Here is a 27963-nt window from a genome sequence, read left to right as displayed (position 1 = left end):
GATATGTGAAAGTGACACTAAAGGTTCAATCAACCTGGTAACTTGGGGACCATAGTGTGACTTGTCAAGAAGTAGCATATCCGACAACGCATAGCCATCAAAACTTGGATTTCCAACCATGAATTGAATAGCATATCAGTTCCAATGTTCCATGTTTAATTTGAGAGACTAACGCACAAAATCACCCTGACAAGGAATTAAAAGCTCAAGGATCTGGGTTTGTTTGAGTCGATTTTGATATTATTGGAATTGGTTTTGGGATTGGTATTGAGCTAGGTTGGTCAAAATCGAAGTTGATTCAAATACAGTTGTCTCGAAACCTGCAACAGCTACAGCAAAAAAGGTGAAGATCTATAGCATCACCACATGACATTCACTAATCAAGATATAATCATATACAGCCCTTTTCATATGCATTTGGAAAAGGTTGTCTAGTCAGATGAAAATATTTCAATTGATGTGTCCTTGAACACGTCCACACATAACATAGAAGTCACAGTTCAAAGGGGGGGAGGACCAGTAGTTAGTAGACCTGTCAACCTCTATTCAGAATAAACGTTTTACAGAACAAGAAACATATATACCCATTAATAAGAGCTGCTGACTGCTGATTGCTCTGACTGCTGACTGCTGACTGCTTAAGCCAAATTCATGTAAGCTGTCCAATTTGAATGGTTGAATACCCTACCTTGGACGCTTTGCCTGAAGGGGGAATGATACCCTTTGGGGAATTTGCTGCTGCTGTGAGTCTGTAGTTGATTCTTGGGGAGGAGGGTTAGTTGGCTCCTCATCTTCCTCTGTTTCTTCAACTGTTTGAGACTGCTTCTTGGGCATTGCAAGCTGGTAATTTGGGCTGATCAGGGTGTCTTGTTCAGGTGGGAGTGGAATCCCCAGCCCTGCAATAGATTTTGGCAATGGGACTTTGTTCCTGTTCCTAGCCAACTCCAGTAGAACCTGTAATATTCGTTACAAAACATTAGATTGTTGCCTTTATATCAGATTTGAACCCACAAATATTAAATCCTCATTAGATCCTTGACTGGAGAGCCAGGATCCATGTGGCCAACCCCATTTACTCATTTAGTAAGGAGAGGTTCATGTTGTCGATGTTACAGCCACCACCTTCGTGTTCTGCGGAGCATAAGTGGTTGCCAGAATATACATGTCTGTGATTTTGACAAAATGCTTGAAGGGATCCTTTCGGCTTCCAGATTTCTTGCTTTCCCAATGTGAACTCAAACTTGACACAATCAAAGAAAGTACTCAGAAAATCCTCCATATCTTTTCTCAATTATTTCCTCATCTTGCTAGATGAGGTCCTCTCTCTTGTTCACCTGTTTTGTCTTACTAGGAAATTTACGGTATATTTTGACAAACACCCCCCCCCCCTCCCTTTATTTCTCTGTAAATGCTTTTCCAGAGGTCTGGAGAAAGCTACAACTAATAAGTAATCAAGCCAGCCATCCTTCAAGGATGAATGTGAAATTCTCTTACCTTTTGTAAGGTAACAGGTTATATCTAGCCATAAGAATATTGCTCAGTATAAATAGGTTCATTTAAGGATCTTAAATGAACCAAGGTCAGGCTTGAAAGGTCTAACACTTTTTCTTTTCTTAAAAAGGGCGAACTCGGTGCCGAAGGCCTCCGGACAAGCAGAGTCAGGGGGATAACCCTCGCCCCCTACTTTTTATTTTCTTGATGGAGTTCACATGACTTGCTATGGTTAGTAAGGAAGGGAACAAGCACTTGCAGAATGCAGCACAACAGAGTTATGCTTCATACGGCCTTGAATCAGTCACTGTCTTCAACACTCACAATTCTCTCATGCACAGTTTCAGGGTGTGCATGGCCACGGTCAATGGAGTCCCACCTTGGTCCCACTTGAGTCTCTCCAGTAAAGATTCTCAAAAGAGCAAATATTCTTCTTAACTCATGGCTGCCTTTGACAACAGCCAGGACTTGCATTAGACAGGGATGGAAATCTTGAATAAAACACGATAACATTAAGTAATTCTTACAATTGCAAAACACATTTGGAATTCCCCAGCCTTATCCCAACTGGGACAATGCAGGGAAAGCTGAATGACGGTAGGCAAAAATGAAAAATGTAGGCATAAGATGTCGGAATTCTGACTTGTGAGATTAGAAAATGAGAAATAGAAAGCTGCCCCCAAGACAGAAAACTAAACCAAAACACTGATTCATAGAGTGCCCCCACACCCCCAACCCCAAGATTTTTCTTTTTTCTTTTTTTTTTTCTTTTTTGTACAAAAAAAAAAAAGAATAAAGGAAGGTAACGGAAACACAACAACAAAACATAAAACAAGAAAATTAACTAGTTCTTGGAATTTTAAAGACGCTAAGAACTCCCAAAGGACTCTTAAATAAGCTTAGGAATACAAAAAGCCTCTTTGAAAATTTTAAGGGTTCATAACCACTTTCTTAGGACTTCTTACGAGGCATATCAGAGTTTGTTGAAACTATTTCCATGTGGGACACTTGCCAAAGAGCAAGCAAGGCTCTGCTTACACAAGAAAATGAGCCATAGTTGGCGTTTAATAGTATTTCAACCTCATCCAGATTCAATATTCATGCAGGTTAAGAATGTAGCTCAATGGCAGAAAAATCTAGCCAACATAGTTTTAGAATATGTGTATGTCAGACTAGAAACCAAGCCTAGGAATAGATTCACAGATAAATGCACCGTAATAGAATTTGAAATAATTTGATGTTAAGAATTCATGAGCACTGAAGCTCCTGTGCAGGACAGAGAGCTTTCTATTGGGAACAAGAACTAGTTTTCAAGAATTAATGCAACATATTACCTCTCGAGGTGGGGGCTGTGAGAAGCTGAAGTTAACTTTTGTCTGGATCGCCAGCTTGACATCCTCAGAGTCAATTGCAGGCTTGCCAGCATGCTCAGAGTACACCGAGGCATCTGTCAAAACATCACCAACGTACCGATACCACAGTTCTAGGAACTGATGCACCACACGGGGCTCATATTCCCGGACACCCATTGATTTCAGTAATGACTTCACTATCTTTGCATCCCTTGGCAACTCCTCATCCCCCTCATCCCTCTCTGCCATCAGTAGCTAGCCTTCTTGCCTGTGTCAAAATTCCATACTGAAGTCTTCTGAGCATTCATTTAGGCACATGATTAGAAGGGATATCACTCCCTAGTAAAACAAATTCCATCATTAACCAAAAGTTGCAAAAAGGAAAACTGATTGTACGCAGCACAAGTTACCTTAATTATCTATGATTGGAAGAGAAATCACTCCCTAGGTAAAACACAATCTTAAAGAAGCAATTTCATCACTAACCTAAAAGTTGCAACAGGAAATTGAATGGACAAGCAGAAATTACTTAAAGAAAATTCTATCTAATTGAATCCATTTGATTGCTCTTTACCGACAAAACCCGTACTCGAAATAGAAATAATAGCATTTCTCTCCTGCACGTCCATGGAGTTTCGAAAAATCCAAACATCTCAGAGATAGATATAGATGTAGGAATTTCTCGAACGAACCGCACTCCTTCGTATACGTCAGGAGTCCATTGATGAGAAGGGGCTGGGGAAAGCTTGAACCAAATGGTTGAAAGTTATTAATTTCTCAGATAGATACATTTCTGTGTGACCAGTGATGCTCAGTACAGAGCCTTAACTCTTCCAGAGATGCTATCCTCTTTCAGTTTTTTGCTCAAGGGACCAAAAACACACGAATTTATTTGTCGGCTTCCCACTCTGTGTTCAGATTTGCATAGCATATCTTATACACTTTTTCCTATAATCATTTTTTAAGGAATTTTTCCCCTATAATGTGTTTCATGCTTTTTGAGGTCAATGTTTCTCTTCTTTGAAATCTATGGAAAGTGCAATATTTTGAAGTGAAACATAGCCTGTGTTAGCCCCTGCCATAAAATGTAGGGGGACATCCTTCCTGAAGCCTTTGTGCCAGTGCATGTGTACATTAATTACTGATAGGCACCAATCCCAAAAAAAAAATTATTATGAAAAAAAGACATAAGTTTGAACCACTAGATTACAAGAGGATACATAAAATTCATTAATTACAGCAGTTATCTACATTACGTTTCAACCATTAGATCAACGACATAAGTTATTCTTGCCTTTTAAATTCCAGATGAAAGGAAGTGCAAAGAAAAAGATTAAGGAAGGGTAAGGAAGAAGGCAAATACCAAAAAATGATATCTGAAAGACAATGCAACACTAAGATAGATATGAATGTAACTAGAACAAAATGGTATATTCTACCAACTCAAATATTGAGAAGTATTAATTTGGGAAACACCAAAGTTGGATGTTTATAAGGACACACAAGCTGATCGATGTTCAAACAATCAACAAATGCAAGAAGAGTCGAGCAAGTAAGAACAGAGAATCAGTCCAAAAGAGACTACACATTGAGCATCATGAAGCTAAATATCAACGGCCATATGCAAAAACAAAATTGTGGGAATTGCAATAAATTAATCAGGGAAGTTCAGAAGTATACTGGTTGATAATGCACTTTATGATGTAAACCCAGGTTTTGGGGTTAACTTCAGGATCTTCTAATGAAATTCCAGTACTTAATTGAGGTCTTTGGAGGCTTCGGTTGATGGGTTTAGAGGTCTAAAACCCAACCGGAATGGGTAAACAGAATTGAAGTTTCGTGGTTTCAAGTATCAAATTTGAATTTTGAAATTTAGGGTTTCAGCTAGGGTTGGGAAGGGGGCTAGGGTTGCTGTTTCTGTAATCCAGAATTAGTAATACTACCAATCTGTAAGTTAGAAACTGTTTCAGAGAAAGGGGATTAAGTTCAGAAAGGTTAGGTTTTCTTGGAAACTTCAAAAATTCTGCAAATCTACTCAAGGAAGAAGATGAGGTGCAGCAATTCTGAACACCAGAATTAGGGCTGCTTTGGGGTTTTTAAGATTAGGACTAGGTTCGATAGGCTTAGGCGATCCTAATGAGGGAATAATGGATGGATTTGGGGCTGGGGTTGAGGGAATTCTAGTGGGGTTAGGACTGAAAACTTGGGCAGAAGAAAAGGATGGGAGATGGCTTCTAGGGCTTAGGGAAGGGCTGGAATTTTCAGAAAACTAAAGGGGAAGGGTGAGAGGGTATTTGCGATGGGGTTAGGGCTGCTCCAAAGGTCTGAAACTAAAAGGAGGGGTTGGAAAAGGCAGCGGACTGAAGAGTGAAGTGCAAGGGCTAGGGGAGGGGGGGGTACTTGGTTGATGATGAACTGCAGGAACTTCAGTTGAATGCTGTAAACAGTGAGTGAATGTCTTGAAAGGTGAAGAAACAAAACACCAAGCCAGCCGCAGGGTCTCCTCCAAGGATCCCCACGACTTCCCAAGTCAATATTCAAACTCTATTTTCATTCAATCAATCCCATCTGAAAATATATTACACTAGAAAGGCTATTTATAGCCTGAAACAAAGTACCATGGTTATCAAAGCATCCGCCTAGGCGGCAAGGCGGTTTTTCAACCGCCTTGAATTGAACCGCTTTATTAACATGCAGTTTCTTTTCCACTTCTTCACCTAATTGCTACCACTTTGTCGCCTTGTGCACCTTATTACTTCCTAGACGCTAAAATAATTGCCTTTTTGACATTTTGTACATAATAATATCTTTTCTTTATTTTTTTAAAATCAAATTTTATTCTACAAAGCTGTATACGAACATAATAGTTAGTCATTTTGGAATCGAGAATCAATGATCATTAAATGGATAAGGCAATTATTTGGCATCAAACTAACATAAAGGTAAGTAAACATGTAAAACTACTACTTTTATTTTCATACTTATAATTTGATATAGTTTATAGTCATATGTTATGATGCTTGATGAGATGAACTTAGGCTTGTGTTCTTTTTTTAATAATCTTTCATAATTATGATTCTTGAATGCTTGTTTCTTTTTAGATGAATGTGATTCTTGAATGTTTGTTTAGCTTATAATAGAAATTTATCAGTTTAAAAGTAGTCGTATTGAAAAAAATTTACCCAACCGCTTGGTCGCTTTATTGTTGCCTAGGAGCCGCTTTGTCGCCTAGGCAGAGTCTTAACTTGGACTCTGGAAAAGGCATTTAATTACTACACGATCTTAGCTCTTGGATCTAAGATCTCACTTAAGTAGCCTAATGCTATTTAGATAACAAACAAACTAGACCCAAAAAGAAAAACTCTTCTTAATTTAAATTATCCTTAAAAGTAGGACTTCTTAAATAGGAAACAATGCTTTCCTAAATTAACACCACTCTATGACTTCTTCCCATTACAACTTCAAAACAAATAACTTGACTCAAGACTTTCAAATAAACTAAATTATTGAATTTTGGTCTTCGTTATAGCTTGATCCAGGGGTAGGAATTGATCATTCTACCCCTGGGATGGATTTGGCCTCCTTAACTCATAGTTGGCTTGGGCTCTTTTTTCTTTTTTTCTTTTTCTTTTTTTTTTTTTTTTTGGGGGTGGGGGGGGGGGGGGACCAACCCTAGATACATTAGCTCTCCCCTTCTTTAAAACATTCATCACCTGATTAATGTGCTTGTCATGTGTGTTTGAGTCGAATCTTTGGAAGGCTTTCAGGTGGACTTGACCTCTCATCTTGCAGTGAGGAGGAAGTTATAGGCACAGAGCCGCCAATACTGCTCCTAGACAGAACTCTAGAAGGATGATAACTTGGGCGATATGGTATTTCAGTCTAGGGGTGTCTTCGTTAACGAACCACAAGGGCATGGGGAGATGACTGGTGAAACCTTTGGAGTCCTTCTCTGTTAGTACCTTTATTTTGATTGTTGCTATGACCCTGAGAATGCTAACAACATTTTGTCTAAGAAGTGGAAGGCTCAAAGGAGGTCCCATTCCACTTGGGCGTGGGGCTGGTATGGTCCTGCTATCTGTTACCTGTGGTGGAGTCGGTGCCTTGACTTCTCCTTTGGTTACTAGGATCTTGCCATCCTAGGCTAAGTCCTCCTCTGTCTAGACTTTATCTGTGTCAGTCTCTTCTTCAAGAACTAGCAGACTAATGGGGGACAAAATAGAGAAGAAAGAAGGATAAAGAAGAAAGAGGGAAGAAGGAGAAATCTGAGAAGAATCAAGCTTGAAGAAGGAGAAGAAGGAGAAGAACACTTATAAGAAGAAGAAGAAAAGAGGAGAGAGACAGAGAGGGGGGGCTACCGGAAACGCACAAAGCTAAAGCTTTAATTCATATCTTTTTATTCCATACTCAATAAGCTGATTACAAGTGTTTAAATAACAAAAGAAACATACTTGATACGAAAAACAACTAAAAAGGACTCTTGGTAATTTAAAACTAACAAAAGACTAATCCTACAAGGACTCTTAGGAATTTAAAACTAACTAAAACTTATCCTAGATATCCTACCCAAATAAAAACTTTGATTACATGATTATCCCAATAATAAATAACAAAATTCTAAATTATCTCTAGAGCTCCCACAAAAAACAGTTCCTATTTTATCTCCTTCCAAGCTGGAGTTTGGGCCTACCAAATATGAAATTATCATCTAAGTTACTGTTCACCTTACTGTAGCGTGAACAGTAACTTCTGGTTGTGCTACATCACAGACCCTTGTTTAAGGTCAACAACTTCCTTTCTTTGAATAACTTACTAGTTTGTTCAAGGCTAGTAACTCTGTTGTGCATCTCATACTGCTATTTTAACTAATACTGCAAGTAAGGCGGTTCTTCATCAATGGTTTCAAGACAGATAGAATTAGTATCACAAGACAGAAACTGATCAGTGTATGGCAGATTAGGAACCAATCATTTCTGTTATATAAGGCATTACTGCACATAAGTGGGTTTTGGTTGCTAAGTAGTAGTAGTCATTGATATTGAACAAGAGGTGGCTCTATTAATCCATATGCTCCAAAAGGAAGGTTAGTGCTGTGGAAGGGAGAGATCAGAGATACGATCATGTAACTAAGGCAGGAGCAACTACTTGCTAGCTAGCTAGACCTAATCAATTTCAACTCATAACTAACACAAACCATCTTTTTATTATAGTCCTTTCAGTTTGACCGGCAACTTTTTATTGTTTAAACAAGCAGAACCAGAAGCAAACCCTTTTTCAGTTCAACCTTTGGTCTATGTTTTAGAACTACAGGTGGAAAATGTAAACTCGAGCATATTGAGATACAGATATAGTATAGGCGATGCAATGATCAAATCATTCAAACTTCACACTTTGTTAGCTTACTACCGGGCAACATGTTACATGAGCAGCAAATCGACCAACTAAAAAACCAAAACCAAACATTGATGTAATTGTCCATGGCTTTCGGAGAAAGAAGCATCACAAACATACGAGCAAAGGTTCAAAAGGTACATTTGTTATTTCACTTACCTTCCGTCACGGTGTATCACAATTCCAACACGAGGAGATGCTGGGACGAAGCAGATGAAGAAGAGATGAACGCTGCAAGAAGCTGATTTCAACGGGCTGGATCACTGGAGATAGAGAGAATGAAGAACATGGATCCCTAGTGCAAGGACAGGGGCTAGGGTTGAGAAAGTTTGTTTGGAAAAGAAGAAAAACAGATGAAGACGATATGAACGCTGCAAGACAAAGGTTAGTTGAGACTAGCCGAATTCGAATTTCAAAGATCCCTGAAAGCAACAAAATGGAGAAGATCACAGAATGAGGGAAAATCTTCTGCACGTCTCTTTATGTGCATAAAAGTGCAGCACCACAATGCGACGCCTAGAAAATATCAAATTAATGACTGAGACTAAAATAGTAAGTAGATGGGGAAAACCCGATCAAAAACTCCAAAAATCCCAGCTATAAAGCTCGATTCTTTCTATGAGTTCGTCAACCTAACCAAGCATTTGCTTCACATTAATCGCAAAGAGAAAAAGGAAATAAAGAGGAGATCGAAAAACGACTTACCATGAAATCTTCGAATATACCAGGAAGCACAAATAAAACCCTAGAACTCAACCACTAAAACAATAAAGAGATCGATGTGTTATGGGGACTAACAATGAGAGGACTTCTAAACAGGAATGGAGGAACTAAGGAAGGAAGAAGACATGTCAGATAAAAAAGGGATTTTTTTTGATTTTTTGGTAAAGAAAAGAAGGGATATAGTAGCGGTACTACGCAAGCATTAGCCTTGTGCACTATCAGCGAGCCCCCACCGAAGGCCTAGCATAGTCCATAGAAGCCGGTAGCACTCATGCTCAAGCCAAATAGCACACAACTGTCCAATGTAAAAAACAAAAGAGCAGAGGGGATTCGAATCTAAAACATGAATTTTATCAAACCACTAAGGAGTAAGCTTGGGACCATTAAAAAACAACATTCGCTCGTATAAAAAAAAAAAATTAAGTTGGAATTTTGGGAGTTTATATGAATTGGGTTTTCATAGGTTAAATGGATTTTACTAAAAAATTTTATATTTAAAAATTATTAATTTAATCTCAACCATTAATTTAGAATCTTTTAGGTATGATGGTGCACAAGAGAGGATCTCAACTCTAAGATGAGTGTTGCAGCCATTTTTGTAGATTTAAAATGCTAAATTTCATAAATACCCCTTCTATAAAAGTGTTTAACTAGCCCAGCTTGTCCCTGTGTTTTGTTTCGAAAAAGAGGCAAGCGTCTCTTGAAGCATAAAGTAGGATAAATTTCAATTTATGTTTTGAAAATCACTACATACAAATCACTTTTATCAGATAGTCTTCAATCGATTTTTTTGAATTTTGTAGAGCAAAAAAAATTGATATTTCTATTGGTTATCAAACAAGTTCTTGGTTCTTTTCTGTTGGTTTTAGGTTTCTTGAAATTAGCTAGGTGAATTTTGTATCACACTTTTGCCAAGAAAGCCTGTCCGTGGAAAGTACGATAGTGTAGCTTCTTGATGTATGTGATCGGAATTCCTCGAGCTCGTCTAACCACTTTCATCAATAAAATTGCTTCTTATCCCACACCAAAAATAAATAAATAAATACCTAGCTTAATATTCCAACTAAGAGAAACTTATCCCAAGTTTTTGGTATTTGATCAAACGAGAATAATTTTTTTTTTTTGGGTAGAAGAATAATTAAATTGACAAAGGATTGTAACTTAGCCAATTGTGAGAGAGAATCAGCACAAATTTGGCTTGTATTGGAGCACTTTGGGCCTTGAACAACTTGGTCATTATGTTGGTAGAGCCATAGTTTGGTCCTTCATCAATTCACCCGATGCTTATCCTCTAATTTAATGTGTTTGGCTAAAAATTGGTCCGCTTATAGAATTGAAGGCTTTTCTTTTTTTTTAATCAAATCGTAGGATTGAAGAGTAAACCCACTGCCATTGCGACAGGTAGAAATGGAAAACATCAAAATGTACCAAAACCAAGATTTAAAGTATTGGTATCGAGTATCGTATCGGTCAGATGATTTTAAGAGACGTATCGTCCTGTATCGAGTATTGTACTATTCTGGCTAATGTATTTTAATGTAATTCAATTAAGACACATATCGAGATTGATGCGGATCAATTATGTTTCTGGATCCGACTGAGTCACCTCTCGTGTCCGGAACGGTGAGTCCTGCAAAAAGGGTTAGATGCGGGCCGGTTTGTATACCGAACAACCGCCTCCGATGATGAAGTCAGAATGTGAAGAACGAGAGATCTCATGTTCAAGCTACGCAAGAATAGACTCAGTGTGTATTGGTTGCTTACCGGAGGAGTAGATCTGTGCATTTATAGTGTGGGTGTTACCTTTAATGTATTTGGTAAGTTGACCCGAAAGGAGCCGTTATCCATCCGGAGATCTCGCCTTTCTGTTATTAGCCCCCCACCTTAGTCGGTAGCGGAGTTGACTGTCCTTATTAGGAGAGTGCCTTATTTGGGATGTGTCCCGTTCACCTCAGTCGGTAACGACCCGACCACATATAAAGCCCCACACGGGTTATACCCGTTCTAACCATAGAGGTTCCATATCAGAGATGTATCGTATCGGTTACGTCAAATATGGATACGTATCGACTAGTATCGTATGGCATCGGAATACTTTAAACCTTGACCAAAACTACCTCATTTGACCCCGTTGTCATACAATACATCCTGCCAAAACTCGAAATTGGAAATCACATATTGTACCTGAATCCCCTACAAATGTATTCATCATGGAATAACTTTCAATGCATGCAATCATGAGCTATTATTATATTTCAGTTTTTCCAAGGCCCCAATCCCTCAAAGTTTCAAACTTTACTGTTCACTGATTCTCTCACTTTCTCTTTCTATCTCTCTCACACTCATAGACAAACACTTGTTTTTCTTCTCCCCTATCTCAAGAGGGAGAGGGGGAGTTACAAACTGAGAGTGACAAATAAGGGAAGAAGGCAGATTATAGGCTTGTAGCTGTAGAGGGTTAATCTGTAATTCAGCCTTAAGGTTGACCGGTGCTGACCAACTGGTTCAAGCTGTGAATATACTTGTTTTGTGGTTCAGTTTAAAACAAGTTAAGTCATTTGGGTTTTTTGGTTTTTGGGCTATGTTCTCTCTCCTCTCTCATGCGATCAGAGGTCTTGCATCGCCATTGTCGCTGCTGTTAGAGGTGATCTTCTCCAGCAATTACGATGTGGTTTCAGGCATGGATAACGTCAGAATGGTCACTACAGTTAGCTCTCTCTATTGTGCATATTTTCTCCAAAAGTCTATAAGATTCCAAACCTATCATATTGTGATTGGACTCTCTCTTGGGCCCCGGAGATGTAGGTCACGAGACCGAACTCATTTATCAAATCTCTTGCCTATTATGTGTGGTTTTCTCATTAATTTCACATAAGGATTGAATCGTAATGGCCTAACAGTAGCTTATAGGAAGTTGTTGAATTCTGAGAGTTGAGAAGCTTTCATCATCAACTCCATTGCTTTCAAAGGAACTGCTTTTCAGTTTAAAGCCAACCCAAGAATCCCCAGTCCCGAGACTTTCAAAGCTTTATCCCTCTCCAATCTCCATTCTCCAACCCTTGCCCATCAATTTGCACTCTTCTATGACTTCTCTTTTTCCTCTCTTCTCCTTCTTCCATCTTCATCTATCTCAACCATCTCAACACCTTCAGTCCTTGTTCTTGATACTTTATTGATCCTAAGAACGTCTAACTCATTCATGCTTTTATTTGGGGTAATTTTCATCTGGACCCCTGAGGTTTGGTCCATGTCACTTTTAGTCCAGTTTAAGTTTTCTTTTGCATATGGTTCCCCTGTGGTTTCAAAAAATGATTAAATAAGGACAAACTTAACAGAAACCGTTAGTTAAAAAAAATTATAATTTTATGTATTTTTATATTTACATTCAAAGGTTTAAGATTTTATAAATTTACAAATAGAGTCCCCCTTTTCGTTTCCAAAAAGCCCTTTTCCACCAGACCTCAAACCCCTCTGTTAGGGCAATTCTCGCCGGAGTTAAAGAAGCAATTGAACCAAGCCAGCAAAATCTCTTGTTGCCACGGCAATGGCAATGGCAATGGCAAGGTAAGATGGTTTTACTGAGACCATCTTCAATCAAAGCCCTTGGAAGCTCTTCTTATCCAACTAAAATCATCGTAAAACGGTTCCAACCATGTCTGCAACAACAACCGTCTCACCTCCTTGGAAGCCAACAACTTTCCCTTTCCAATTCCAATGAACAATCTTGCACTCACTCTGCTAACCTCGTATCGATGAACGGCAGGAACCCTACAATGCGCCTTTGACAGATCCCCGCCCATGTTTTCAAGAATTCCTCTGCAATTTGGCAATCCATTAGGATTTCCAGTATCCAATGCAGGTTATCGGCTTGCCGTCATATAGCTGCGATGATGCTGCCTTGAAGAAATGCTTGCGAAGGAGTTGCAGACATTGATCCGAAGCAGAATACAGTGATTCTTTGCTCAAGTCATTCTGGGATGACGAATTCTCTCGAAGCATTTTGGAGACCAACACTTTCATCTCCCTCCTGGCTTTCTCATCTTTGCCTTCCAGAACTACCGGCAAGAGTCTTCGAATCACCTCGTCGCTATTGTTTTTCCCGACTTTTACACCTTCTGTTGACCCTCTTTTCAATACTTCCCCTGCTCCAGCTTCCTCAAGATGGAGCCGCGCCAACAGCGACGCTACCTTCTCCTCTTCGTCTTCCGCCCATGGAGCTGCTTTTAAGTACTCTAAACAATACACAATTCCAGCGTCAAACAGAATCATAGACGAAACCTGAAACAACCCAACCAAAACAAAATCAAGAAAACCCCCAACCAATTTCTTGTTTAACCAGTAGAATGTTTGTCTCTAATCGCTGGTTTGGTTGATGTTTCTGATTTGAACATCCAATAGTTCTATTGGCAAATTAGGGTTTAGAGTTGGGTAGAAGCAGGGACTCTATTTGTAAAATTTATAAAATCTTAAACCTTTGATATAAATACAAAAATATATAAAAGTATGAATTTTTTTAAAACTAACGGTTTCTGTTAAACTTGTCCTTATTTAATCATTTTTTGAAACTACAGGGGAACCATATGCAAAAGGAAACTTAAACTGGACTAAAAGTGACCTGGACCAAACCTCAGGGGGTCCAGATGAAAATTACCCTTTATTTGGAGTAGGCCTATTGTAATGCTACAGTATTTCATTTGTCTATTTGCAAACCTTGTATGAATCTCGCTTGCATACCCATGCCTCAATGTGTACCCACTTTGCCAATATAAAATTTGCTCTAACCCCATGTCAGTAATACCCTTAGATACTCTTCTTTCTGTAACCTTACCTTTTTCCTTAATTAAAAACCTATCTTTGGAGACCCAAATATCAGTTCACACTTTCATTATAGTTCTGCTGGTAAACAATTGATAATGAAAACCCTTTGTCTCTACTAGATAACGTATCATATCATGCATTTCCAATCCTATACATCCTATTACATGGGCACCTTTGTCAGAAACAAGAGGTTAAAAAGGGTTATTAGACTTCAATTACATGGATGTGGTACAAGAATCTTTATCAAATAAGGAACAAAAGCAACAACAATCAATGTAATACGTACGGTGAGAAAAATATTACCCAGAAAACGAAAATATTGTTGCAAAGACGACCTTAAAAACAATTTTCTCCCCAATGAAAAGACAAAGAGGGAAGGTCTAGGAGTAGAAGAAAAAAATAACATGATCAATTTGAAGGGATTTTTAGATCTAGGATTTTCATCCTCCCAACTTCTTAACATGGTATTAGAGCTATTAGCCATAAATTAACCGTTGGAGATCTTTGGAGATTATGTTGGAAATAATATGACACTTGGAGATCTTTGGAGATTATGTTGGAGATAATATGATAGTTGGAGATTTTTGGAGGATATGACCGTTGCAAACTATATATATGCTAAGATTGAAATTCAAATCCTCATCTCATGCATGTTTTCTCTTTATGTTTTACCCCATATAATTTCTTTCCTGGAGAAAAATAAGGAAAACATAACTCAAACTCAAACTCACGATGTATTAATTGACAAATATTTACCAAACTCATATCCATGTTTGTGTGCAGGGGTATCTGATGCTGGCTAGACTACTATAAGGTGGAGTTTGGGGATAGTTAAACAAGGAAGAATAAACAACATAAAAGCATGAATGGATCAAAATCTCAACAAGATGGAAGCAGCAATAGTGGCAATTCGGGAAGGACTGAAGTACACAACAACAACAAGATACCAAATAAAGAAATCTTGTACAACATCCCTGAAGTTCTCAACCTGCTACCAAAACCTAAAAAAGTAGCATGGACGCTACACTTAACTACATCTTTGGTGGACATTATAAGTAAAGGCCAATAACATCATTTTGTAACTTTAAATCCCCCATCCTCTTAAACCTCTTTATTAACATACATATAGTATAGCCTTTAAAGCTGGACAAAACTTAAATAACACTACCAATCTAGCTGCATTATGTATTACTAAAGACTAATTTGCTTATAAAAATTTTGCTTTATTATCCAAAAAAACAAAACAAAATATGAATTAGGCAACAATTTTGACTTTTACTTTTACCCAATAGGTTCAAAGTAACATCAAAACCCACAGAGTGAGGTGGAGTAATCCTAGATTTTGAAGATTAGTACTTATAACTTTCCTGACAAGTGAATCTGCAAATTGTATGTCTCTATTTTATACTTTTCTAATCAAGAATTTATTTCTCTTCACTTCCAAGTTCCATCTTGAGCTTGTCGCCTGCCAAGATATCAAACATTACCAAAACAATGAAGCTTAATAGTTCAATAATAATCATAATCGCAGGCTTAGAATAAGCATTTTTCATTCTTAATTTTTCTGCGGCATACCTGAATCGAGTTGAGTTGGAGAAGAATCAAATATGGACTCGACTGGAATTTGGAGCAATTGACGAAACTAGTTGGTATGGTCTTGATTAACACCCTATTCAAGTAATTGGTTGTCGTTGCCGTCTCCGTCGCCTGAGAAGGAGCGGTTTATCACAGCATTCCTACGATTTGGGATTCTCAAATTTTCATGAAGAGGTTGATTTTGCCATGGTGATAATAAAATGTCTGATTTAATCCAGAAGAAAATCGTAGGAGGTTAGGTAACTCGAATAATAAAAGGGGTTTGACCGATGAAGTTCGGTTGTGCATTCAACGAAATAGGGTTTTGAATCTGAGAATGCTTTCATCGATTCTGAGGGACTTTTAATGTATATTTAAAAAGTTTAAAACCTCATTTGTAAAACAAATTTTAAAATTACGATCACATCCCATGCTTTTAATAGTAGCCGTTCAATTTCATCCTGCTGCCAGGTATTGAATTGCCGGTAGTGCGCCGACGATATCCGCTCTGCCGCAAATAAAAATCTGTGCCCCCATCGCATCTCAAAGTTCCCAACTCCCATATTACCGACACGTGTCAGTTTCATGATTCTGTTTTAATTTCCCAAACCGACATATTTGATCTCCGGTGACCCGCTCCTCACGTTATTCTTCCCGTGTCGACATTTCCATTAGTTGTCGACTTGTCGGCACTCATGGTTCACAGCAGCAAATCTCGTATCTCGCCTCTCCATGCCTCTTTTCCACTTTATTTTTCTTTAATTCCTCTTTTCGAGATTTCGTCGGTTACAAACTTATAATGTTGCTCCCTTCTTTTCCTTTTCTTTCCCTGTTCTCGAATTCAATCGCGTTGGAACCGCGTACGCAATCTTATTCCCTTGTCCACACTATAAGAACACTTCACTCCTCTCTATGCTTTCTCATCCAGAACTTAATTCTCATCAGAGTTTTCTGTTGTTGAGGTGATCGATCGATCAAGCTTTCAGTAATGGCGGATGAACAACGGAAAATCCATGAGTCCGAAACTAAGCCCGTTTCTATCGACGTGGAAACCACTGATCGAGGAATGTTTGATTTCCTGGGGAAGAAAGAAGAAAAGAAGCCACAAGAGGAGGTGATCGTGGATGAGTTTGATGAGAAGGTGAAAGTCTCCGAGCATTCTGAGGCAAAGAAGGAAGCAGAGAAACCTAGTCTTCTTGAGAAGCTTCATCGATCTCACAGCAGTTCCAGCAGCTCGGTAATTTTCTTTATAAATCTCCTTCATTCAGGTTCAATGCTAGATTATAGAGTGTAGCATTTCAATTTCTTAATTTTTGGATTTTTTGGCTTTACATTTTACAGTCTAGCGATGAGGAAGAAGTGGAGGAGGAAGGAAAGAAAAAGGAGAAGAAGAAGGGGTTGAAGGAGAAGCTTAAGGAGAAGATATCTGGGAATAAACAAGAACAGAAGAAAGAGGAAGTTGAGGATAACTATATCCCAATAGAGAAGTACTACAGTGATTCCACCCAAGCCCAGACAGAGGAGAAGAAGGGGTTCGTGGAAAAGATCAAAGAGAAAATACCAGGTCAGAACAAGAAATCTGAAGAGATGACCATGAATTCCACAGTTGTTACTGCTTCAGTTGAAGAGCATGATCAGGAAGGGGAGGCAAAAGAGAAAAAGGGTTTCTTGGAGAAGTTCAAGGAAAAGCTACCTGGTTATCACAAGCATGGAGAGGAGAAGAAAGAGGAGACTCCTGCCCATTAAGAAAGCCACCCGGATCAAGATAGTGAATTTTTCGGTGATTGTGTTTCTTAATTTGAATGTTCTTCCCCTTAATATTGTGTTAATGTTTTTTTTTTTGTTTTTTGTTTATCCTGATTTTATATATCAGGGATGGGCTATGGGGACTCTGTTCTCCTACTTGAAAATCTTGTGTTCATCTTCACCTGCCCATATATACATCTAGATGCTTTACTTGCTTGTGCAGATAAATTTGTTTGATGATTTTTAATTCATAGCTTGTTTCAGTGGATTGGTTACTCTTTTCTTTTTCTTATTTTATATGAGGAGCCTACTTGAGCTGATTAGACATTGTGAAGCACTTTAGACATACTTTACCCTTATCTAGTCCACCCCTCCAACTCCCAGCCCCTAGCATTCCCTCCCTTGGCCACATCTTTGGCTCATTTTTGGCTCATTTTTCAGTCTCCCTTCTCAGCCCTCCATCATTAGCCATTCTACCGCCTTCCCATCCCCTGGCCCATTAACTCGACCGGTGACAATGGTTGTCACTATCCTAGTGCGAAGGGGCACTTTGGACTCTGATATCCCTTCTTCTTGGTTTCAGAGTTGCAGAGGAACAATCAATCTACTAAAGTGTACCACTACTTGAATGAGGATTTTATTGTCAAGCTCAATTCTTCTAGATAGAACATGAGAAAAAAAAGAAGAAATAATTGCTTTGTTTGTTGTGGCTCTCAAGTCTTAACTACACTTAGACATGTTATAATTGATTGCTTTCTAGGTTTTTGGTAGTATTACAAATTATAATTATTCTTTTTTTTTTTCAGGGGTAATGGAAGCAAGTACAAGGCTTAAAATTAAATTTCATATTCATTTGAATTTATGTCATTTTTCAATGCAATTAGAATTCTTTTGAGAAAAGTACGCCAACACCTTAAGGGCTACTTGAGTTTGGAGATTTCAAATTTATGAAATTTCAAGTTTATGAAATCATGGTTCATAAAAAACTGTTTGGTTAGCCTAGATCTTTGAAATGAAATATATAAAATCATCATAAAAAAAATATTTATGAAATCATGGTTCAAATATTTAATGCTTTTATAATAGGGGTAAAATCTCTAGATTTCATACCCATAAATCTAAGATTCACATTTTTAGTATAAAAATGTGAATCTCTAGATTTCATGAATCCGGGGATTCATACAACCAAACAGGTATAAATCTCCCATTTGTGAAATCTCTGGTTACATGTAACCAAACAGGCCCTAAAATAGAGGCTTTAAAACACTCACACCCCATTTTATGTTTTAAAAACACACAAGTCCTATTTTGTTAGAATAATTAGTGGTACAATGGTAAAGGCCACTATACCCTTTTCTCAATTAGGTGAAAAGACTCCATTTACCCTTCTCCAATAACTCTTCACTAGTTCCCCTCACCCCAAACCCTTCTCTATCCTCTTCATCTGCAAGTTCCCTTCATTCTCATGTTGGATTCTATTGACAATGGCCATCTCATGCAAAAACTTAACTAGTCAACTTACAATGAAAAAATGCAAAGGAATCTAGGATTCGTTACTCAAGGTTTATAGAATTTCCCCAATCTGTAACGTTGCTTCCTTGATTCAGAAACTACAAATCAGTGGTTATGTTAAACTCAAAAATAACCACTTCTTTGGAAAGTTGCCCCTAGAAATTGCTAGGTTGCAGAAATTTAGTCTCCTTCTTAGGTTGCAGAAATTTTAGTCTCCTTCTGTGGGATTCAACTTTCTAATGAGATCTCAAATATGCTTCTGATGGCTCTAAATGTCTCTTAAAATGCATCCTCTGGTGAAATCCCTTCGAAAATTGGCAACTTCAACAGTTTGGATTAGTTAGATTTGTCCCACAACAATTTCTCATGCGAGTTCCCATCGAACCTGAACAAATTGACTAAATTGAGAAAATTCAATGTTTCCAACAAACCACTTGTCTCCAACATAATTCCATCAACTGGGCAATTGGCCACATTCGAGAATGATTCATTTATCAGTGACACTCCATTGATTCTTCCATATTTTGTGAATGACAATAGCAAAGCAAATCATACCAACAAAACTTTTGAAAGGTCAAAAATGTTTGGTGTTTGGAAGGCCAAAAATGTATTAAAATTGAAGTGTATCAATTTCCCTGATATGAATGAAACTTTTCACACAACAGACTTTTGGAAATGCTTACTTTGTTGGACTTGAAGTTCTTATGTGAATTGTGAAGGGAGATTCCAATATGTACATCTAGACTTGTAGAATCCAAAGGGGCAGTGGAGCTCACAAAGTTTGTTTTATAGAATAAATATGAAATTGGCTTCCTTGTTGGATTTGCAGTTTTGATGTGAATTTTGAAGGGAGATTTCAATCTCTGCATCTAGGCCTGTGGAGCTCAAGAGAAGGAGCGGAAATATAATGTTTCCTATACTGTGAAAAGGGTTTCAAATTCAAATAAATTCACTTTCAACAAAAAAAAATAGCAAAGCAAACCATACCCAACATTCATCGAGAAAGCATAAGAAGACCACAATTTTTTTTTTTGGGTAAACATTAATTATATTAAAGCAAGAACCTACCGAGTAAAACACCCAGTTGGCAGAATACTACACAACCAAGGATGCGTTAATTGCCAAACTGTCTCACTTGGCAGAGACAGTGCCTTCCTAGCTAGGGAATTAGCCAATCCGTTGGCATCCTAACAAACATGAACAAAGTTACATGCAATACATATAGAGAATATAACCAAAAAATCCTCCAAAATATCCATAACCTCTACAAGAAGAATCCCAGACTTTGACACCAAATAAGAAACTACTTATTAGTTATCACTAATGACACACAAATTAAGATAACCTCTATAAAAAAGTAGCCTTTAAAGCATGACGAATTGCTAGAGCTTCATTTGATAGAATGTGTGGGAAACTAAGGGGTAGTGACACGGCCAATAAGAGCTCTCTAAAGAAACTAGAGCAAAGCCAATGCCTCCTTTTAAACCATCATGTGTCAAACTTGCATCATAGATTAGGATTAAATCTTGTTGTCCAAAATAAACAGATAACCTGAACAGCAATAATGGCAATCCATGTCTTACTGAATGAATATCCTATTGCGACCAAACAGTAGAGCCTTCTTGTCGATTGCATAATGGAGTGAAAATAAGTTGTTGGTACTCCGAGGCTACTCTGTAGATGCAATTAATAACCACCAGAGGATCACTAGCTCCCTAAGAATGTACTAAGTTGCAACGGGCCAACCATAGGTGCCATAACACAAAAGAGGCATTAGTATAGAAATATCGAAATTGCTCCTTATTTCTATAATGGTGATCCTTCGATCTTAAAATAAAATCTTGTATGCTTGGTGATGATCCTATTGGTGGGGAGAATTCAAGAATTGATCCATACCAAACTACTCGGGCAAATGAACACCCAAGTAGTATATAATCAATTGTTTCACACTCTCCACATCGTGGACAACTCGAATCCATTGGTATGTGATGATGGTGTATAGTATGTCTTGTTGCCAAAGCTCCAAAGCATCCACGCCATAAAAATTGAGATATCTTAAGTAGCGTTTTACAACACCAAATTATCTTCCAAAGTGCAGATGAAGTACAATCTGGATAGCCAACTCTTGACGTTGTAGGTTGGTGCATATGAGAGTAATCCTTGAGAGTTTTGAGGAGATGATAGCAACTTCGAACAAAAAATTGTCCACACCTTACATGGGTTCAAGAAATTATAATTTTCGTCATCACCTTGCAAATCACGTTACTTGGAGCTACTGGCGAAGTTGTTCCACAAATACTTGGTTGATTGACCTTTTGGCACCAAGCACACAAAAGTTTCATTCAAAGTAAGAGAGATATAACCTGAGTCAAAGAACTTCAAAATCATAGAATATAAATCTTGATGAATAAGATTGCAATACTTCTAGAAAAAAGATGGACAAAATTCATCTAAACTTGGCAATTTCAATGGACTCATAGCAAATAAAGCCAACCGCACTTCCTCCAAAAAAGGCAAAGCACACAAAGCAGAATTGTTATTTGCAATGGCCACCATATGAATAAAAGATGACATCATTTTCAAAGCCACCATATCAATCTCTTTGCGTTCAAATATTCCTTCAAAATAAGAAAGTATAGCCGTATAGATTTGATTCTATCAGAAGTCCAATCACCTGCCAAATTGCGCTAAGGAGAGAATCCTATTTTTGCCTTCTTTGTTGGGTGGTTGAATGAAAGTAGCTTGTATTCTTATCTCATTTCTTTAACCAATCAACACCAAACTTTTGTCGCCAATAAATCTTGTCACTTTCTAGCAAATCAGATAATTTATTTTTAGACAATTTAATGCTAAACTAGAGTCTTTTGAATTTGGAAGAGCTTCAAAGTGAGATATCCGATTCACTGTATTTCGAATTTGAGTTTGCAGATCACCAAACACCTGCTTATTCCATCATCGATTATCAAAACGGCATTGAGATAATTTCCCACTCATTACTGATGAATGATTTTCAGATAGAGGTAATGGCCAAGCTGAAATTGCCAAATCCTTATAGGTAGGATGACGAAACCACATCGCCTCAATGCGGAAAGGTTGCAGACCATTAAAACAATCACCTGTTGTATCTAAAATCAGTGGAGAATGATCAGAACCAATTGCAGGCTTTACAAACACAACAACACTGTCAAAAAAACACTATTCAACCATGATTTTCCCAAGGTACGATCCAATTTAATTTTAATATTTGCATTCCCTTGTTTGCGATTTGTCCAGGTGAATTTGGGACCATGACATCCAAATCTAGTAATTGACATTGTTGCGCCATATTGTTAAAAGGACTCGCTTTCAAAGCAGTGACAGGTAAACCACCAGTTTTCTCTCGCCAATGAAGGAAAGAATTAAAATCCCAAATTAAAACCCAAGGGTTAGAAGATTGTGTGCTACTCAAGGCAATCAATTGTTCCCACAATCAATTGATCCCAAACAATATGACGCAAGTATCTATCTAGATCCCCATAAATGCAGCTTAAATGGAATGGTAAGAGACACATCAATGATGTGATCAGTTAAAATAGAAGATTGTATAGTGATATAATTCCTCCAAAAAAGGCCCAATTCTCTAGATGCACCAACTAAATCAACCCAATAACAACATTCATATGAAAACAACAAAGTAGATGTTGAAGCTTTCTCACTGTACATTTTGTCTCCATCAAAAATATATAGTCTAAATGCTCAGGGCTGAAGGGATTAGCAATCATCCGACCGGAATGGCAGGGGTCTCCCAATACCCTGACAGCTCCAACTTAGCATTTTCATTGTTGCCCGTGGGGCTATAGACCAGTGCCCATGGGTGAAAATTGAGAAGAAGAAGAAGGACTTGCAATGTCGAAAGCATCCTGTAGACTGTCAGCCTCTAGCCTTGGGACTTTTATTTTTCTCACTAACAAGACAAACACTCTGAGTAAGAACCAAGGATTCACAATTGCTTGGATGCACGATTGTTGGTTAAGAGGCACATGCTAGTGAGAAGCATATGGAACAGATATAGTATCCTTTGGAGTGAAAATAGGTCGCACTTGAGATTGTGTTGCTCATCAATGTAAAGAGATGGGAAGGGCACATGTGGAAGGCTAAAGGTGTGAGTTGTCCTTGCAAATGATCTGGTGGAACAAGTGTCGGGGAGGAACAGTGGGTGATACCTGATGTGTTTCATACAAGATGAATTCTACCATGCGGTGGTTGAGAAGGAGTTGGTTGTTTAACTGATGGTCGTTGGTTAATTGTCAAAGCATTAGAACTAGTTTTATCAGCTACATCATCAACACCTATAATGACTTTTGCCCTCGCCAAAGTTTTTGAAGAACAAGCGGTTGTTGCTAGATTGAGAGGAATATTGATAGCAGATTCCAACATTCGTGAAGTAGGAATATGTGCACGGAAACTTGTGAGAGAGAGTTCAGGTTTGGGAGACCACCCTAGGTCGTCCACCATAGCCTGTTGTTGCTTATAAGGCTGAATATGAGCAATATATCCTAAATAGGTTTGGCATTCATGGAGTAGACTACCATAGTAGTAACAATAATGAGGCATGTGTTCATACAAAACACGAACAACAAATTGCACACCTAACTTTTGTTGGATTGCAATAGATCCTTGAAGAGGCTAATGTATATCCAAAGATATACAATAATGATAAAAGAAAGACTGAGCACCATTAGGACCTCAAATGAGTTGCTGAATTTCAAAAACCACTCCTAACACATGCTCCAAGGGAATTACTACTGACTCTTTACGATAGGCCAAAGGGATATCATGAAAGTGAACCCACCTAAAGAGAATACTTCTCCATTGGGTTCAATTTTTTAAAAAGATTCACATTCCCATTTACACACCAAGGACCAGTAGAGAGAATACGATCCATCCATTGGGTGAGAAAAATGAAAACTAAATTGATCGCTCTCAATAGGTTCAACAGAAGTTGGATGTTGGTATTCTAAGCATGAAGCTCCTAGGGTTGTAGCCACTCCCTGCTTATGATATAGGCGGATTACTTACACTTTACCAGCGAGAACGAGATTAAACTCCTACATTTCTTCCTCAATCTGATCATCTAAAACTAGTGTAGCCATCATTGGTAAGTCAGTTGGAGAAGAAGATTCAAAATTCATTGAGGAATCACCAACACGGAGATAATTGGTGCAAATGATGATGGAGGGAGATCAGAAGTGGAAGGACAATCATGAATGACAATTCTTGTTGTAATAGTCATAGGGAGGAAATGGAGAAAGTATTGAGAGAATAAGTGGAAAGTAATTAGTGAAAGTTAAAGATGTTGGGGGTAATTGTATTACAAATTCTACCAAACACAAAATGAAATTGCAATACAATTAAAAGATGAAGATCCTTAGCTAATCCGGAGAGCTTGATGTTGCAATAGAACGAACCACCGACCAATGAGGTTGAGTCACACTTTGAGTGTTGTATTTGAAGTAATTGATGCACCCTACTACCAAGGGTTCTTCGCACCACCACTTCCAAGATAAAACAACCTCCAATTAGAAGATGATAAAATTCTTCTAGTCCCTTCAAGGAACCAAAAGCTAGAGCACAACACTACAAATTCTAAGAAATAAATTAACTCCGTAACACAAATTATGCAAGTGTGAGGAGTGTCTCAATTGCACACCACATGCAAGGAAGGGTTGGGTTTATATAGGCCCAAACCTCACCTTATACCCATTAGGATTCTTAAGGCAATGAATTGGATTTAATTCATTCAATAATTTTAACCCCACTCATGATAATGGCCATGAATAATCATGAAGTTGAAATGAGAATTAATGATCAAGAGTTAGAATTTAAGTAAATTTCACCCTTCAAGTAAGCCCACCACACCACCATGATCAAGACCTTTAAGACCCATGACCAATGTCATGAAGAGCCTCATAACTAAGATCATGAAGGGCCTCCTTTACTCATAGTGCCTCATCACCTTTAACTCATGGGTCTCACACACTAACAAAATAATTAAATAAAAGAAATGCAAAAACTAATTTTGAAACTTAATATAAATTTTATAAAAAAACCTAACAAAAGAACACGCCTACTGGCAGAGAAGAACACTACTCTAAAGTTTGCTTTCGTATTCTTTGGCTCTCGCATTGGCTTTCCTTTGTGTGGGATTTTATCGCTCATCGTTTGTATCGCCTTTAAGACCCTATTAAAGCCATCGGCAACATCTCCGTTGGAGGGGCTAGATTTAAGCTTTGGGCTAGAATATTTTGGTTCTTTTGGGCTTTAGGCCTGATGATGGTGCGGAGGAGATGCCTGATATATGAATAGGGTTTCTATCTTGCCGATTCGTCGATGAACACTATATTGATGTTTTTTTCTTAGATTTTTTTTTTGGTGTTTTTTCTTTCATAAAATTTTTCCTTTAGATTTTGATAAGGATATTTAGGTAAGTAACACTGTACAAATATATAGATATTTTTAAAATAAGAAAATAATGATTTGATGTTTTCAATAACTAATTAGAATTAGACTAATCTATCTATTAAAAATTCAACTTTGGGATACTTTTGTTTTTTAAACATAAAATCAGGTATCAGTGTTTTAAGGCCTCTATTTTAAGGTGCTAATGCAATATGCTCAATTCTTTTTAGTTACACTAAAAAGAATACATAATCTATATTCAATAATAAAAGCAAAATAATAAACAATCAATTTCCAAATTCATAGTCGTTATATTCATTTGATTTTCCTTTTTATTGGTTTCATTTGAAATGATTTTCAATTTGGATAATTGATGGTTAAGCGTAAATGCGTAATCCTCTTTCAATAAATCCACTCCCAGAAGGATTCATTTTAAGAGCTTATTTGGTAGAAATAATGTTAAAATAAAATCGTTTAACACCTATGACAAGGTTTAGTTTTCATGCTTGGACAATATTTTAAGATTATGAATTTGAGGTACTACTCTTTTTTCAACTAAGCCTTCATAGCTCAGTGGTAGAGCGTCAGTCTTGTAAACTGAAGGTCTGTAGTTCGATCCTGCATGGAGGCATTTTATACTTTTTTACCCCTGCATTCAGCAATGTACATAGCATACCCATCCCCCATCCGTTTAGACTATGATCATGACCCACCCAAGTGGTTCAGGCATGAGTGAACTACTGAATCTTTTTTGCTTAAAGAACTAGTGAATCGTTCTACCAACCAAACCAGTGAATCAATGAATAATTTCATATGTTGCAGCAAGTTAGCAACGGAGAACATGGGGATATACACAAGGAAATGAAGTTATTCGTGGACCCATTGGTCAGGCCCGGACCTACCTAACTGAGACCAAAATAGCTGGAAACACGAGTGCCAACTTTGCTTCAGAGTTCAGGCGCTTCACCAGACCAAAACAAAGCAGGGAAAGCATCGATCAATAATAGAAGGGAGAGATATCATTAAAGCAGGTAATAATTGTTTCACAACCAATAACTCTCAGAGTCTCATGCGTAACAATTAAGTTCATTCATTCATTCATTCATATACACAAGAATGGAGCAACGACAGAGGCTTGCCCAGTCGCTTGCCTTGCAAAGTAACACCACAACGTACTCTCCTGTAGAACTTCGGCTTCACCAGCTTCCCTAAAACGTAAGCCCTCGATCTCACCACGAACGTCAGATTTAACGGCACCTCCAAACTCTTCAAATCCTCTTTCGCTAATCCACCGTTAACCGCCGATACTCCGCCGTAAAGCGGCACTTGGTTCCCCTTCACCGTCACCTTTATCCACCGCTGACTCTTCCTCGACTGATAAAACTTCTCCATCTGCACATACATCAACTCTGGTCGGTTCTCAGTACGAACAATACTTATTACAATAGCGCGAGAAACACATCATCAGTCAGTCAAATCTAAATGGGCCTGGGCCCATCGATATCCACAAAGTCGTAAGTTCCCGTTGTCGTCATGGGAAAAAGGACCGCAGTCTCGGCAGATCGACTGCGGCGTACGATCTACATATGCGGTCCCCTCCCCGTAAATTACAGAAATGCCCCCAACAGCTGGACTCATCATATCCCAGCGTTGGACTATGGGATCCCGATTCACGAGACCCACAGTCTGAGAACTCTTGACATGACATCTCGAACGGTGGTAATTTTGTGAAAATAAACAATTTAATTAATTAATTAATTAAGATTAAAGAATAATTAATTTGACTTACATGACCAGAGGCTAGCTTCAGTTGGTAGTAGTAAAGCTCAAACGGAGTGGAAGTGACATGAACGCCGAAGAAGGTTGCTGGGTTCCGGTACCAAATCTTGACCGTTGAATTCAGCGATAGCATATCCGTTGGGACTCCAGAGTTGTCCATCCCTGCTTGTATGGTAAAGCTATCGAATACCATACTCTGCACGGCAAAACATCCGAACATTATAACCACAGAATGGAACAACGAAAATGAGTTTTGCAGGGGAAAAAAAGCTCAAACCTTGACGGATATTTTAGGCTTGTATGGCTGGCTTGCGCCCCACAAGATCAAGGAGAACACTGTGAACAGAACAATGAAGGAAAAAACAAAGCAGATAACATAGAACTTCTTGACGTCGCCGGAATCCCACCGACCTCCGATATCATCATCGTCATCGTCGTCGTCGTTGTCTTCGTGTGTGTCGTCGTGCATTCCGTGCATCTTCTTCCAGGCAGTAGCGTTCTTAGGGTTCTTCAAAGAAGCGGAGAATCGAGTGTTTGATGATTCGCGAGAGTGATGAATGGGAGAGCAGTGGTAGTGATGTGGAGAACCCAGGGGACTTGATCCATAAGACATCTTCTCCACATCGTGCTGTGATGGGCTCTGAACGTAGTAGAGTAGCCGCCGGGGAGATAATGGGTCGAGACTCGTTCCCTCCGAGTCGGATTTCCGATGCATTGTCACCTTCCCTGGGGTTTCCGCGAAGCAAATGGAAACTCCAAAGTCCAAACCAAAGCTTCAGAAACTCTTGTCGCACCTGGTTAATGGGGAAGAAGAGAGAAAACCAAGGGGGTAAGGGGGTTGGGAACAAGGGAAATGTTTTCTCTTATCTTATAATCTCTGCATTGGAAACTACGGAGAATCTGAAGATTCGAAGGTTAGGGAATAGGGAATGATATTTAAACGCATGATCGATGTTGGAATTTCGACAACCACTTAGTAGGGAATGTTTTGTCTAACATGCACCCATGGTGCGTATTGCGTAAGCGGGTTTTTTTTTCTTTGCAACGGTCTTTTTATGACATTGCACACACTCGGCGGGGCATTTGTTTTCCCTTTTTACCCTTATTTGGCTGCTCTAGCTTTGTAAGCTAAAGTCAT

General features: G+C 38.4%; 3 protein-coding genes, 1 non-coding gene and 1 pseudogene across 9 annotated transcripts; 2 read left to right on the top strand and 3 right to left on the bottom strand.

The window, feature by feature from the left end:
• Positions 1-654: 654 nt before the first annotated feature.
• On the bottom strand, positions 655-9134 carry TAFII21 (TATA binding protein associated factor 21kDa subunit). Of its 6 annotated transcripts, none has more exons than XM_089155686.1 (4): positions 8940-9134; positions 8394-8656; positions 2826-3182; positions 655-954 (listed from the first exon to the last, which is right to left on the bottom strand). In XM_089155686.1, the coding sequence occupies exons 3-4, from the start codon at positions 3090-3092 to the stop codon at positions 685-687; spliced, it is 537 nt and encodes a 178-aa protein (XP_089011812.1). In that variant the 5' UTR covers positions 3093-3182; positions 8394-8656; positions 8940-9134; the 3' UTR covers positions 655-684. The 6 variants fall into 6 exon arrangements, with proteins under 6 accessions (XP_089011812.1, XP_089011813.1, XP_089011814.1 ...); XM_089155687.1 differs by having other exon boundaries at positions 2826-3139; XM_089155688.1 differs by having other exon boundaries at positions 2826-3136.
• A 3232-nt stretch (positions 9135-12366) lies between these two features.
• On the bottom strand, positions 12367-15913 carry LOC149015460 (BTB/POZ domain-containing protein At1g63850 pseudogene; annotated as a pseudogene).
• Positions 15914-16163: 250 nt separating this feature from the next.
• On the top strand, positions 16164-17466 carry LOC149015459 (uncharacterized). The gene is made up of 2 exons (XM_089157171.1): positions 16164-16587; positions 16692-17466. Exons 1-2 carry the CDS (start codon positions 16339-16341, stop codon positions 17094-17096), a joined length of 654 nt encoding a protein of 217 aa, XP_089013297.1. The 5' UTR covers positions 16164-16338; the 3' UTR covers positions 17097-17466.
• Positions 17467-25605: 8139 nt separating this feature from the next.
• TRNAT-UGU (transfer RNA threonine (anticodon UGU)) lies at positions 25606-25677 on the top strand. Its single transcript has one exon. It is a non-coding gene; the product is annotated as a tRNA-Thr (tRNA).
• A 385-nt stretch (positions 25678-26062) lies between these two features.
• Positions 26063-27701, bottom strand: LOC149015457 (late embryogenesis abundant protein). Its single transcript, XM_089156400.1, has 3 exons — positions 27103-27701; positions 26836-27021; positions 26063-26438 (listed from the first exon to the last, which is right to left on the bottom strand). The coding sequence occupies exons 1-3, from the start codon at positions 27538-27540 to the stop codon at positions 26145-26147; spliced, it is 918 nt and encodes a 305-aa protein (XP_089012526.1). The 5' UTR covers positions 27541-27701; the 3' UTR covers positions 26063-26144.
• Positions 27702-27963: the final 262 nt, after the last annotated feature.

Source organism: Hakea prostrata, chromosome 5 (assembly GCF_041222555.1).
Source record: "Hakea prostrata isolate BN-2017 chromosome 5, UWA_Hpros_2, whole genome shotgun sequence".
Taxonomy (NCBI): domain Eukaryota; kingdom Viridiplantae; phylum Streptophyta; class Magnoliopsida; order Proteales; family Proteaceae; genus Hakea; species Hakea prostrata.
The sequence above is the reverse complement of the archived record's forward strand: the minus strand, read 5'-3'. Positions and strand labels throughout refer to the sequence as shown.

Excerpts from the sequence above, each read along its gene's own strand:
- TAFII21 (XM_089155686.1), bottom strand. The coding sequence starts at position 3,092 with ATGGCAGAGAGGGATGAGGGGGATGAGGAGTTGCCAAGGGATGCAAAG. Across the intron at positions 955-2,825 it reads CACAGCCCCCACCTCGAGAG|GTTCTACTGGAGTTGGCTAG; the intron begins GTAATATGTTGC and ends CGAATATTACAG.
- LOC149015459 (XM_089157171.1), top strand. The coding sequence starts at position 16,339 with ATGGCGGATGAACAACGGAAAATCCATGAGTCCGAAACTAAGCCCGTT. Across the intron at positions 16,588-16,691 it reads ACAGCAGTTCCAGCAGCTCG|TCTAGCGATGAGGAAGAAGT; the intron begins GTAATTTTCTTT and ends TACATTTTACAG.
- LOC149015457 (XM_089156400.1), bottom strand. The coding sequence starts at position 27,540 with ATGCATCGGAAATCCGACTCGGAGGGAACGAGTCTCGACCCATTATCT. Across the intron at positions 27,022-27,102 it reads AGCCTAAAATATCCGTCAAG|AGTATGGTATTCGATAGCTT; the intron begins GTTTGAGCTTTT and ends TTTGCCGTGCAG. Across the intron at positions 26,439-26,835 it reads TGAAGCTAGCCTCTGGTCAT|ATGGAGAAGTTTTATCAGTC; the intron begins GTAAGTCAAATT and ends ATGTATGTGCAG.